This window comes from Poecilia formosa, unplaced genomic scaffold (assembly GCF_000485575.1).
Source record: "Poecilia formosa unplaced genomic scaffold, Poecilia_formosa-5.1.2 Scaffold800, whole genome shotgun sequence".
Lineage (NCBI taxonomy): Eukaryota > Metazoa > Chordata > Actinopteri > Cyprinodontiformes > Poeciliidae > Poecilia > Poecilia formosa.
Window position 1 is genome coordinate 48,770 of NW_006800739.1, and position 13,568 is coordinate 62,337.

Below are 13,568 nucleotides of genomic sequence, written 5' to 3' on the forward strand. Positions count from 1 at the left end.
CAATAACTAGGAAGATGCCTGGCAGCCATTTTGTCTGCATTTAGCCACACCCAAATAGCCTTCATGTATTATAAACTGAGTTTCTAATGTTAGTAGGAATAACTAAATAACTAATGTGGTGAAGAGGGCCGTCTCTTTGGACAGTGGTACTTGCCGGAATCCCATAATTCCATCAAGTTTTGAAAGATTCTGAGTACCTGCTAACTTGCTTAGCCTCTGGTCCTCAGAGGGAAGGATGTGTCTCTCACAATATACTGACTTATTTAAAGTACTGACTCATTTAAGGGTGCCATATCCACACAGATGCATTCTCTGTGTTCTTCTTAGGAGCTACAATGATGTCACAGCACCAGTCACTTGGCTCATCCACACAACAGCTTGACAGGAGTAATTAGAGCACTCCTTTATGAGTTTAGAAGATGTCTGTAAAAGTGATGTAAACTAATTTTAATCAATTTATGTTTATGTTTTATCTTATAAATATTTACATTGTTGGTTTTAATTTCATACTTAGTCTTTTTTTATGCAATTTAACAGCTGTTGCCATGACCACAGATGAAGTGGAAAGTCACCAGAAAAAGCCAAAGCAGCAGCAGGAAGAAGCTGGCCAAGATCCTCAGCTGCATTCTCATGAGGATGACAACATCCAGCCTCAAAATCAAAATTCTACCAGCCATGGTCTCTCTCGCCTCTTCTCTTCCCTCCTTAAACGGCGTTCACAGTATGACAATGAGGGGAGACAGAAAGAGGATGAGGAAGATGAAGCTAAAGCTCCTATTGCTGATCCTGAACCTGAATTGAAAATAGAGGGAGAGGTTGCCTTGGACCAACATTCAGTCAGCAGTGCAGAGGTTCAGGTAAGCTGTGAAAATGCATTTGCTCTCTTACAGATGTTTTAGATCTTACATTTTAATATAAGGCACAACGCAGTTTTTTATAATGATTTGGCTCCTTGATCAAATGTTTCTACTCCAACCAGCCTTACCCTTGTAAAATTATGAACAAAATTTGAGGGTTTCATTGTCACTATGCAGACAGTATTGAACAGGGTTGAACCTATACTGATTACTCATTCAGGATATCACACAAAGAGCCCAGACCAACATTTAAAACAGGATATGCCTCCCCTATTTCTGTTGAACAATGTTACATGACTCAATAATAAAAAGAACCAGATTGGACAAAATATGTGATTTCTAGGGGAATTGAAAGGTCAGAACTATTGGTGATCAAAAATTTAAATAAAGGTTTCATAAAGGTTTCACGGCTCCATAAAACAGCACAGGTGTTTTAGAAAATATTCTGTGGACTGATAGGATAAATCTAGAATTTTTGGAGAATTTGTTTGTGTTTTGTGCAGTTGTTTTTCTGAAAGGATTTCAGAAAAACAACATCAGACCACTAATCAAACATGGTGATGATAGAGTGCTGGTGTGGTTCTGCTTAGCTGCTTCAGGATCTTGTGACAGATCCATGAATTCTACTCTCTAGCAGAAAGCTCTGGAGGAAAAGATTTCCGACTTATGTAGCTTATTTAGTGTGGCAAACATCCAACTCTGAAAAACAAAAGAGGGTTTTGGATTGGCCTAGCCTAGTCAAAGTCTGGACTCCAGTTCAAATGTAGTGGCAACTGCCCACTTATACTAAAACCATGCAGTGTGGCAGAATTAATACACCACTGTATTAACTTTGGCAATATAACAGACTTATTACACATATTGAGTCTTATTTGCCTCTATGAAGGTTTATTCTCTGTTGGGCTTACTGTGTATTGCTTAATGTGTAAATTATGCTATCTGAATTTATATTTATTTGCAATGTATATTTGTATATGTGTTATGTATATTTGCAATGAGTCTGTTACAACAATGTAGCAGACTCATTGCCAAGTGTCATGAAGTGTTGATGTCTGCCATGTCTGCCAAGAGTCGCACAACCACTTATTAGGTTTTGGAGTTATTTCCTTTTTTATGTCGGGCCAGTTTGGTTTGTACGGAGCCCTCCAGGGGACATGGGGATTTTTTTTTTCTTTTGCGTCCCCTCGCAAAAGGTTTTGCGTTCACTCGCAATAATCTACTGATCAGTTCATGCGGCATAATTGATACTGTAAGCCAAAGGTTCCCAAACTGTGGGGCGCGCCCCCTAGGGTGGCGCCGTGTCATTGCAGGGGGGGCGCGGGAAGCCGTCTGGATGAAAAAAAAACAAAACTGAACACTATATGCGCTGGGTTTTTACCTTAGAATGGCCAACTCTGTTTTTTTTCTGTCAATTTGATACAGTAGAGGCTTCCACACTTCCCATATTTGTGTCCTCTGTCACTTTTATCAGCAGTTAAAACTGTTTAATACGTTGTTAACATGTTGTAACCTGTTTTTCCGAACCACCTTTAAACGCAACATGAGCGCTACGACGCTCGCGCTGCGTTTACACCTGTGAAGGAGACCTGCTGCTGCTGTGCGGAGTTACGTAGGTTTTTGTTGGAATCACGGCAGCAAACCAGCAAAACGCAAAGAACTTTTCACAGTTTTTCCCTCCAAACTAACCGACTGAGTTGAGTAAAGCTGTTGGATGCAGGTAATGTTAGCTAAAAGATGACTAGCTAATATCAATACAGAACCTTAAGCTTAACAAGTACCTTGTAGGCTACCGATGTTGGTGTCTATTTTCAGCTACGTACATTCATTTTGCCCCCAAAAAAGTCGATGCCCCCCCCCCATCACACGCATCGTTTCAACCAGACAGCCATTTGTAATCCATAGGGGGGGGCACAGAAAATGTTTGGAAACCACTGGAGGGGAGGGGGGGGCGGAGAAGAAAAAATTTGGGAACCACTGTAAGCCATTTTTATGGTGGCCGCCGTACTTTCTGCTTTAATACAATGTTATGTAAGGTTTTTCTGTTAATGTTAATATCTCATTGAGAAATATCTGACGTTTTATATCTTTTACTTTAGTATAGAAATGCACCACAAACCTATGATATAAACAGAAACTTTCCGTAAGTAGGAAAGAAACAGGGGCGGATCCACTGGGGTGGCATGGGGCGGCAGTTGCCACCCCAAACGAGAGCTACCACAAGGGGGCACCTATTCCCTTTTTTTGTTGTACTATTGTACAGAAGAGGAACTAGTCTTCCATTTTGTTGTAGAAGAGAACATAGGTGATGATGAGGTGCAGAGCGGTAAACTAACGTTACTTTTCTCATGTATGAAAATATAATGTTTAGTACCGTGGAGAGCTGGCCTTACGTGGACGAAGTTAAATAAATTGAAAGTGTGAAATACTTCAAAAGTGCGTCCTGCTGTTTTGGGTTAGAGTGGCTAACCACCGCTGCTAACTCCTTCTCCAAACTCTCGCCGCACCGTCACAGTATGAAACTCTTTCTTCCGACAACATTGAATGCAACACAATGTAAGCTGGAAGTGCGAGAGAAGGACAGAGCGCAAGGCAGCAGCATTGATGGATATATTACTGGATTGGACATTACGTGACTTATCGCCATTGCTGTCCATTGAGTCAGGAATATCGGTGGTCAGGAAAATACTACAATCACTCAAAGAATCCGAAAAAAGGACGCAATGTTTAGCAGTTAATTCAACCCTATGACAGCTGTAGATAACAAGGGCTTCAGATTTAACTGGTGAGGAAAAAGTTTTAATTTACAGAAAACATTGAACAAGTGAGCAGTGGGTCAGTTATACTAGCCTAACTGTTGCTGGCCTGGTATTGACTTTGATAACCTTAACATGTGCTGCGCAGTTCAGTGTGTTTTGGCTCCGTCATCACTAAATTAAGACAACCTGCCCACCAAGTCATCAGTAAATCAGCTAATCAACCACCCGCGGTGGTCAGGCGAAAACTTATGAATAATGACAATATAGACATCAAGCCTGACAACAAAATGTAACAGACTGAATGTTCTATTTTGGTGTTTTTGATACTTTTTTGTGTGGGAAATGTTTGTTTTTTTTGGTGTTGATTCTCCTGATCGGTAATCTCTACTCTATCTGCTGATTGAGCTGTTGTTTGTCGGTTGCCATGGCAACGGGTCCGTGCGAAATGCCGACACACAGAGCGAGAAAAGGTGGAATAGAAGAGGTTCTGTCTAGTTTGGTTCTTCACCTGTTTATCAACTTTATTGCACCTTTATTGTGGCGCACTGCAGCCGCTGCAATTCCTAACAGTTAAACAAGCGACAAAAACTGAACTAATCCCCTCTGTTTGTAAAACGAGGTCATATTTATACCAGTCGTCAAACTACGGCTCCTACAGCATTTAAAATAAAACGATTGACCAACATAAGAAAAATCCTTCCCTTTTGGATCTTGACAGAACTAACAGAAATCAAACTGTTTATAGATTTGTATCATGGACAATTGATCAAACATCAGTTTTCTAATCTTTATTTTAAGTCGTATTTAATATTATATCTGATAATAAATGATGGCGCTACTAATATTTTTGTGACAGATTTCTGCTTGTCCTGCAATGGGATAAAATGGTTTTCCGGACACAATGAATCACATAGTGACTAGTCCAATCCAGAAATACATATCAATTAACAGCAATATGAAATACATAAAAATAATGAACTGTACTATATTAAGAAATTATATTTAATCCTCACTGCTACATGAAGCTCATTTTGAAACAATGCAAGTTAAAAACAATATTTTGCAACAAGTAAATCAAGTAAATTAAGTCTAATGTTAGATTCTGTGTAAGCCAAATGTGAGAGTGAGACATATTATCTATCTATCTATAGAGAGATAGATACATACATAGATACATTGATTCTGGGATATGCTGCCACCCCTGAAAAAATCCCTGCCTCCCTCTTGCCACCCCATAAATATTTTGCTAGATCCGCCCCTGGAAAGAAATAAAAATACATCCAAATTATTTGGACTATTTCTGAGTTATTATCGCGGGGTAATAAGTTGCCTGACAGTTTTGATTGTGTCTCTGTTGTGTTCGTCTGAATAGTTTAAAGGGCTGCTTCCAGTGCCGTTCCATCTTTGACTTAACAGACATAAACATGCAGTGAATAAATCGATTTTCAATCAGTTTTTTTGCACCAAAGAGTTACCGTATTTTCCGCATTATAAGACGCACCGGATTATAAGGCGCACCTTCAATGAAAGGCCTATTTTAAAACTTTTTTCATATATAAGACGCACCGCATTATAAGGCGCATAGAATAGACGCTACAGTAGAGGCTGGAGTTACGTTATGCATCCACTAGATGGAGCTGCACTACAGGGAATATCAACAAAACAGTCCGACTCCGGTTGGTTAGGAGAGCCTCCTGCGACTGGGCCGAGGCGTGGCCGGACGATGGTCACCCTTCTCTGTTCATGCACAGCATGTTCGTGGAGAAAGTGGTGCTAAATTACCTGCAGACAACCTGATTATAGACGATCGGTAGGTAGACAGGTCAGTCAAAGTTTATTAACAAACCAGCATTCTGACAACTATCCCAGCATGCACCGCGCGCTTCTTCTTCTATGGGCGAAAATGAAGTCGGCGGCTGCTTACCGTAGTTGCTAGACCTGCTGTGGCTCAATATTGGTCCATATATAAGGCACACCGGATTATAAGGCGCACTGTCGGCTTTTGAGGAAATTTAAAGTTTTTAGGTGCGCCTTATAGTGAGGAAAATACGGTAATAATAATAAACATGTTTTATTATTATAAAACACGACAGGTGATACCCGCACTGGGTTAACTCGGGGAATCTCATCTGTCCGTGTATCAATCAACTCCAAACCTCTTCTTTGTTCTGTCACAATTATCGATTTATTCCACTTGATGACAGTCACCTCCACATCGACACACCCACCACCAGGTGTCAAAGCCGCTGCTCCTATCATATCAATAATTACTTATTTTATTCATATGGCTCTTAGAGACCTTTAGTGAAAACGTGTTTTATGCAAAAAACTGATTGAAAATCAATTAATTTACTGCATTATGTCTGTTAAGGCTCAGATGGAACGTCACTGAAAGCAGCCCTTTAAACCATTCAGACAAACACAACAGAGACACAATCAGATGACCTATTACCCCACGATAATAACTGTATTTTTATTTCTTTCCTACTTACGGAAAGTTTCTGTTTATATCATAGGTTTGTAGTGCATTTCTATACTAAAGAAAAAGATATAAAACGTCAGATATTTCACAATGAGATATTAACATTCATGGAAAAACCTTTCATAACCTTGTATTAAAGCAGAAAGTACGGCAGCAACCTTAAAAAAGGTTTACAGTATTCAATTATGCCGCATGAACTGATCAGTAGATTATTGTGAGGGAACTCAAAACCTTTTGCGAGGGGACGCAAAAGAAAAAAAAAATTCCCCATGTCCCCTGGAGGGCTCCGTAGGTTTGGATATCTTTTTGGCCCTGTGATAAAATTTGTATTTTGTTTTTACATAGGTTTTTTTATTTTTTACTTTTTTGTCTGAACATAAAATTAGTTTGATCTGAAACATTTAACTGTCATAAAACAAAACTTATACAGGACTTTAAGTTTCTGTGGTATGAGCAAAATGAATTTATATTTTTCTGATTTATTAGCTAAATTCATTATCTGGCTCCTTCAGAAAATGTGACAGTATACGTTTCTGCCAAAATAAACCAATGCTTATGAAACTTTCTAAAATACAGATTTTTTAATATAGTTCTTTAAAGGTAGAACATTAATTTGACCATCTTGCTTTCTGTAACTTCCAGTTACATCATTTATTCCAGAAGAAATACTGCTTGGATGAAGTATGCATATTATTAGCCATAAGCTTAATTGTATATATATGTTCCACTTCATTAGTTTAGTTTAACTCAGCCCTAAAGAAACCTATAAAGCTGCCTACTGTCCAACCAAATTATTAAAGAATTTAGAACAGAGTGTGGTACCATCATTAAAATTAATTTGTCAGGCTCTTCAGGCAGAAAAGAAAGATGCAGCTGAGGACATGACTGGAAAGATGAAGGAGAAGAATGACCAAAAGGGAGAGGCAGTGGTTCTGGACAAGGAGGAGGACAAAGAAAAGGAATTTGGTTCTGAAAGAAGGGGTAAGGAAGATAAGGAGAAGACAACAGAGGAGGAGGCCAAGACTCCCAGAGCTCCACGCCGACCAAAGACACTGCAGATCAAAGTCACACTGCTGGATGACGCTCTGTTTGAGTGCGAGTTGGATGTAAGGATTTTTTTCCCCCCCTTTTAACCACAGTGTAAGATTTTTGTTGCTGTTGTTGCTTTTGACAATCATACTTTATTTGCTATATAAAAATTTTATTAGTCAGAAAACTGGTACACCAAACAGCATTATGAATGTGAGCAGCACTGGTTTCCAATGATGTCATATGTCTAAACTGTAAAAACATAAAAACTAAAATAATGTTTTTAAAAATAAAAAATGTTTTTTGAGAATAGACTTAGACAATTACTACTAGAGTACACCAAGATTTAAAGCTGCAGTAAGTAACTTTTATAAAATAATTACTTTTTTATTTTTTTTTTTTACATATTTCTTAAACTGACCATTATGTCATGACTAATATAAGACAATCTGTGTGAAAAATAAAAATAAAAATCTGCAGAAATACACCCCTCAGTCCCCAGAGCAAAGGAGGAGGGTCTTAGTGCTGTCAATCATTACTCCCAGGGCCGTGCAGAGACCACTAAAGGGGCAGGTGCTCAAAAAAAAAAAAGGGGTACATCTAACCGCACTCTAGGACAGAATATTAACAAAGCCACACAGCTTTCAGAGTTTAATAAACAATGATATACAATGAGATATACAATCAAAGCTAAGGAAAATCTCTATATAGAGCATACAACTATGCATATGTAATTTCTTTCTGCAGGTCTATTTTGTTATAAGAAAGTATTGCCATATTCAAACCCACAATTTAGCAAGATATGTAAATCAGAGCTAGACCAGTCAAATTTTGTCTTTGCAGAATTACACTATTAAAAATATAAACAAGGGCCCAATGCAACCTTTTAGTGACTGTAATCTATAAAAAAGAGCTGCCTGTTTGCTACACTTGCAGTGGAGATGATAATAATAATAATAAATTTTATTTGTAACGCACCTTATATTTCAAAGAAATCTCAAAGATGAAGATGGTCCATTCAGGAAAGCAGAGCTGCATCAAACTTTAACGTGGAACTTCAGAAAAACGAAGAAAAAAAAGAAGCAAAAATTGAATTATTATTGCATGTCACCATGAGAAAAGCCTACTGAGTTTTGCTTAAAAAAACTTTTTTAAAAATTAAAATCACACATTTTTGTATCATGAAGTGGAAAAATAACTTGCAAAACAAACTTATTTGCGCAAGTAGCAAGAAATATTTTCTTGCTATTCTAAGTTTTTTTTGTTTGTGACTCAAAGTTTTACTTGTGATTCTCACATGAAAAGATTTCTGATGTATGCAAATTAAAGTTTGTTTGGCAAATAACTTTTTAAGTTCATGAGACAAAAATGACTAATGACAAAAATGACAAAATTACTCTTTTTTAATTAAAAAAAGAGTTCTTTAAACAAAACGTTTTATTTGTAAAAAAGAAATCATTACAATTCCAAAAGTTTTGATTACAATTTTATTTTACTTAACTGAGGTTAGTTTTTTTTTTAATTGAATAATTGGGGAAAAAACAATTAACTTCATACTCTGTGAACCAGACCCTAAACTTACTTAAAGTCTGGATTGAGTTTTTTCCCCTTCATTAATGACACACTTTTATTAATTATATCTATCTTGGTAATTCAGGGTGAGTTATTTTTAATTCTAAATGAATATCCTTGTTGGTCTTTTATTTAAGTGCTATTCTCCTTCAAGGTNGTTTAAAGGGCTGCTTCCAGTGCCGTTCCATCTTTGACTTAACAGACATAAACATGCAGTGAATAAATCGATTTTCAATCAGTTTTTTTGCACCAGAGTTACCATATTTTCCGCACTATAAGACGCACCGGATTATAAGGCGCACCTTCAATGAAAGGCCTATTTTAAAACTTTTGTGAGGGAACTCAAAACCTTTTGCGAGGGAATGCAAAAGAAAAAAAAATTCCCCATGTCCCCTGGAGGGCTCCGTAGGTTTGGATATCTTTTTGGCCCTGTGATAAAATTTGTATTTTGTTTTTACGTAGGTTTTTTTATTTTATTTTTTTTGTCTAAACATAAAATTAGTTTGATCTGAAACATTTAACTGTCATAAAACAAAACTTATACAGCACTTTAAGTTTCTGTGGTATGAGCAAAATGAATTTATATTTTTCTGATTTATTAGCTAAATTCACTATCTGGCTCCTTCAGAAAATGTGACAGTATACGTTTCTGCCAAAATAAACCAATGCTTATGAAACTTTCTAAAATACAGATTTTTTAATATAGTTCTTTAAAGGTAGAACATTAATTTGACCATCTTGCTTTCTGTAACTTCCAGTTACATCATTTATTCCAGAAGAAATACTGCTTGGATGAAGTATGCATATTATTAGCCATAAGCTTAATTGTATATATATGTTCCACTTCATTAGTTTAGTTTAACTCAGCCCTAAAGAAACCTATAAAGCTGCCTACTGTCCAACCAAATTATTAAAGAATTTAGAACAGAGTGTGGTACCATCATTAAAATTAATTTGTCAGGCTCTTCAGGCAGAAAAGAAAGATGCAGCTGAGGACATGACTGGAAAGATGAAGGAGAAGAATGACCAAAAGGGAGAGGCAGTGGTTCTGGACAAGGAGGAGGACAAAGAAAAGGAATTTGGTTCTGAAAGAAGGGGTAAGGAAGATAAGGAGAAGACAACAGAGGAGGAGGCCAAGACTCCCAGAGCTCCACGCCGACCAAAGACACTGCAGATCAAAGTCACACTGCTGGATGACGCTCTGTTTGAGTGCGAGTTGGATGTAAGGATTTTTTNAGAAAAAAAAGCAAAAATTGAATTGTTAATGCATGTCACCATGAGAAAAGCCTACTGAGTTTTGCTTAAAAAACTTTTTTAAAAATTAAAATCACACATTTTTGTATAATGAAGTGAAAAAATAATTTGCAAAATAAACTTATTTGCGCATGTAGCAAGAAATATTTTCTTGCTATTCTAAGTTTTTTTTTGTTTGTGACTCAAAGTTTTGCTTGTGATTCTCACATGAAAAGATTTCTGATGTGTGCAAATAAAAGTTTATGTTGGCAAATAACTTTTTAAGTTCATGAAACAAAAATGAGTTATTTAATTTAACAAAGAGTTCTTTAAACAAAACGTTTTGTTTTTAAAAAAGAAATCATTACAATTCCAAAAGTTTTGATTACACTTTTATTTTACTTAACTGAGGTTAGTTTTTTTTTTAATTGAATTGGGGAAAAAACAATTAACTTCATACTCTGTGAACCAGACCCTAAACTTACTTAAAGTTTGGACTGAGTTTTTTCCCCTTCATTAATGACTTTTATTACATACATTATATCTATCTTGGTAATTCAGGGTGAGTTATTTTTAATTCTAAATGAATATCCTTGTTGGTCTTTTATTTAAGTGCTATTCTCCTTCAAGGTACATTTACTTAATGCCAGAATAAATGCAATGTACATTATGCAGCAAAGGAAATTAGAAGATAGGACATATATCCATTATGGAGATGATCGTTTTTGGACAGTCGATGTGCCTCGTATTGCATAAGCGATACTGAAGAATGACTGATATCATTAACAATACAGGGAAGAAACTTTTTAATTATCTTACTTTGCTAGCAAAGTCGTTAGCTAGCAGCTAGCTAATAGCACAACAACAACAGCCTAATGTCTGTATGATAAAAATACTGAATCGATAGATAAGAACAGTTTTTCCTCACCTTGCTGTCTCCTCCCGCTCAGTAGTTCTTCAGAGAAAGGCAGACGCAGAGGCCTGTCGGTGTCTGTTGTATTTCATTACCTCTCTGCTTAAACCGCTGAAGCAGAAACGATACTTCAACGTTTTCCGTCATCTGACAAGCAGCAGGTCTGCTCCACTTTGTTCACCAAAAACGTTTTTTTTAATTCATCAAAAACTGTTCTGTAATCTGGAACGTTCGCTACGTTGAGCTCCAGTTAGCCGCCTTATCTCACTGTGCGAGAGGTAATTGTGTCATGTGTCATGGGCAAAAGGTCAAAGGTAACAAGGTGACTGGAGGGCTTATGTTTTTACAAAAAAAAAAAATAGTACATGTTATTATGTGTCAGAAGAGGGTTTAGAAAATAATACAAAAAAAAAAAAAAAAAGTTTGACCAAAAGGGCACTTGGGGGCAAGGAGCAAAAGGGGCAGGTACTCAAGCACCCCCAGGCCCCCTCTGCATGTGCCTGATTACTCCACCACCCACTTGCTCTCTGCTATGGTAAAGTTGGTTCACGAACTAAGGCCAGTTAGCATGGCCACCCATGATGCTGGATAAATGGTTTTTCATAGTTGTTTTCTCCACCAATAGTACATTGAGCAGTATTTTTTGACAGCACTAAGACCCTCCTCCTGGCTCTGTTTGGTTACTTTTGACTTGGAACACTTATAACAGCATACAGTATATTTGCACAAAAATAGCTGAAAACTCCTAAATGAGCTCACATTCTCTCCTTTACATCACACATTGGATGTCCTTTAATGTCCCAGTGTGATTCATAACAAGTAGTGTGAAGCACAGATATACACCCAGGTAAGTAAAGCATGTCTGGCAATAATTGGAGCAAATTCTTTGTTTAAATTTAAAATCTTCTGATTAAATTTAAAATATTTCTTTCTCTTGATGAAGTCTTCTTAGTGCTTTGCAGCACACAAAATCTAATTTGTTAATGAGATCAGATGCATGTGAGAGTGAACTTCTTCATTGTCTTTCCATGTCTGCAAATGTGTTAGAAACATGTCAAAGGCCAGGAACTGTTCATGAAAGTCTGTGATCACCTTAACCTTCTGGAAAAAGACTATTATGGCCTGGCCATCTGGGAGACCCCCACTATGAAGGTGAGAGCACTTATCATAAATCTGATATTCTCTTTCTACTCCATTCATACAAAAGAGCATCTTAAAAAAATATTGAATAAATGAACCTGAGATTATTGTATTCATGGAGATTTAATAGACATCATACATTCTTCTTTTGTTCTGACAGACTTGGATGGATTTGACCAAAGAGATTTGTAGGCAGGTGCAAGGTGAGCTAAATATACAAATAAATTGCAGATTCTGTTTTGACTTTATTGCATTATTATATATTTATTCAAAATCACACTGGATTTTGTTCTTCAGGGGCCAATTATAATTTCACTTTTAATGTGAAATTTTACCCACCGGATCCAGCCCAGCTGTCAGAGGATATAACAAGGTACATCATGCATCATGCTGTTTAATAATTGTAATTTTATTGTATTTAAACTTACCAGTTTTACCCTAAAAGAGGTAAATTGAAGTGATTTCACTGCTGTGAAATTGAACACAGTAGTGTTCAATTTCTACGCTTAAAATAATAAAAGTTTTGAGTTAACATCAATGTCTGAAAAAAAGCACAGCAAGCAGTGTGTTATGAAGACAGTCATGACAAGATATGTTCATGCTGTGGGAATATCAGGTATTGTTTACAGTAGAACTGTTAGATTAATCTTTGATTATGAGCTTGTATTAATTTTCCATTTGTTTAGTCTTACACAAATATTCAAGTAATGTTAAATATTTTCTGTGGAAATTCTGCTAATGAAAGCATTACTACTCACTGATCCTCCTATAAGGCCTTGCGTAACTTGAATTACTTAGATTTTACAGTGTATGTGACTGAAAGATGCGTAATACTGTCCCTTTAACGACAATCAGATCACAAGAAGATTTAAAAAAAAAAAAATTATGCAAACGCATTGCTTAAAAAAAAATAAGCAAAGTAAGCTGAAGATTGCTTTGCTTTAATTAGTGAGTAAGTAAACCTAATTTACATTAAGTAAGCAGTACTAACTCATACGGACCATTGAAAAAAAAAGAAGAATTATTTCCAACTTTCTGGTGTAGCGTCTCTAGCCCGCACATGCATGTCTGCGTGTCGAAATTTCACATGAATGAATTACGCCACGCTGTTTGCTTGTCTGTCTGTCGCCTCACCGCACAAACTCTATAGAAATAAATGGAGATGGAGCAGCAGTGTCTCCCGTCGCCATGTTATCATTATCTCTGTTACCTGCTGGGCTACTGGCGTCCTACCACAGAGTCCAGTGAGAAGTTGTGAGCTGGAGAAATGCAGGTTTAAAAGCCAAACATAACAGCTGCAGTCTTGGAGGCTTTGGATTCAAACTGAATGACTGTGGTGAACCACTGAACCTGTGGAGCCACTATGTTGTAAAATAGTAACAACCAACATATCTGCACCTAAAATGTATAGATGCCTTTTGCTTGTTTGGGGACCATCCTATTGTCACTGAGGTGCAGTGGTGGTTTCTGGAATGAGCAACATGGGCAACCGCCCAGGGCGGCATCTTGAGGGGGCGGCCCCTTCTTGCCCTTCCCATGAACTGGAGGACCTGAATGTGAACAGTGACTAATGCAAACCCCCCAAA

At 37.1% G+C, this 13,568-nt stretch overlaps 1 protein-coding gene across 11 annotated transcripts in view; it reads left to right on the forward strand.

Annotated features, from left to right (window-relative positions):
- The window catches only part of epb41a (erythrocyte membrane protein band 4.1a), a 101,901-nt gene that overhangs the window by 47,439 nt on the left and 40,894 nt on the right, over positions 1–13,568 (forward strand). For 10 of the 11 annotated variants that reach the window (XM_016666796.1, XM_016666799.1, XM_016666797.1 and 7 more), the window contains exons 2-6: positions 538–857; positions 6,941–7,201; positions 11,890–11,994; positions 12,143–12,185; positions 12,280–12,355. In XM_016666796.1, coding sequence (XP_016522282.1) covers positions 546–857; positions 6,941–7,201; positions 11,890–11,994; positions 12,143–12,185; positions 12,280–12,355 — 797 coding nt within the window. In that variant the 5' untranslated portion in view covers positions 538–545. Of the gene's footprint in view, positions 1–537; positions 858–6,940; positions 7,202–9,619; positions 9,919–11,889; positions 11,995–12,142; positions 12,186–12,279; positions 12,356–13,568 lie in introns of those variants that run through there. The other variant, XM_007543333.2, reaches the window with a different exon arrangement.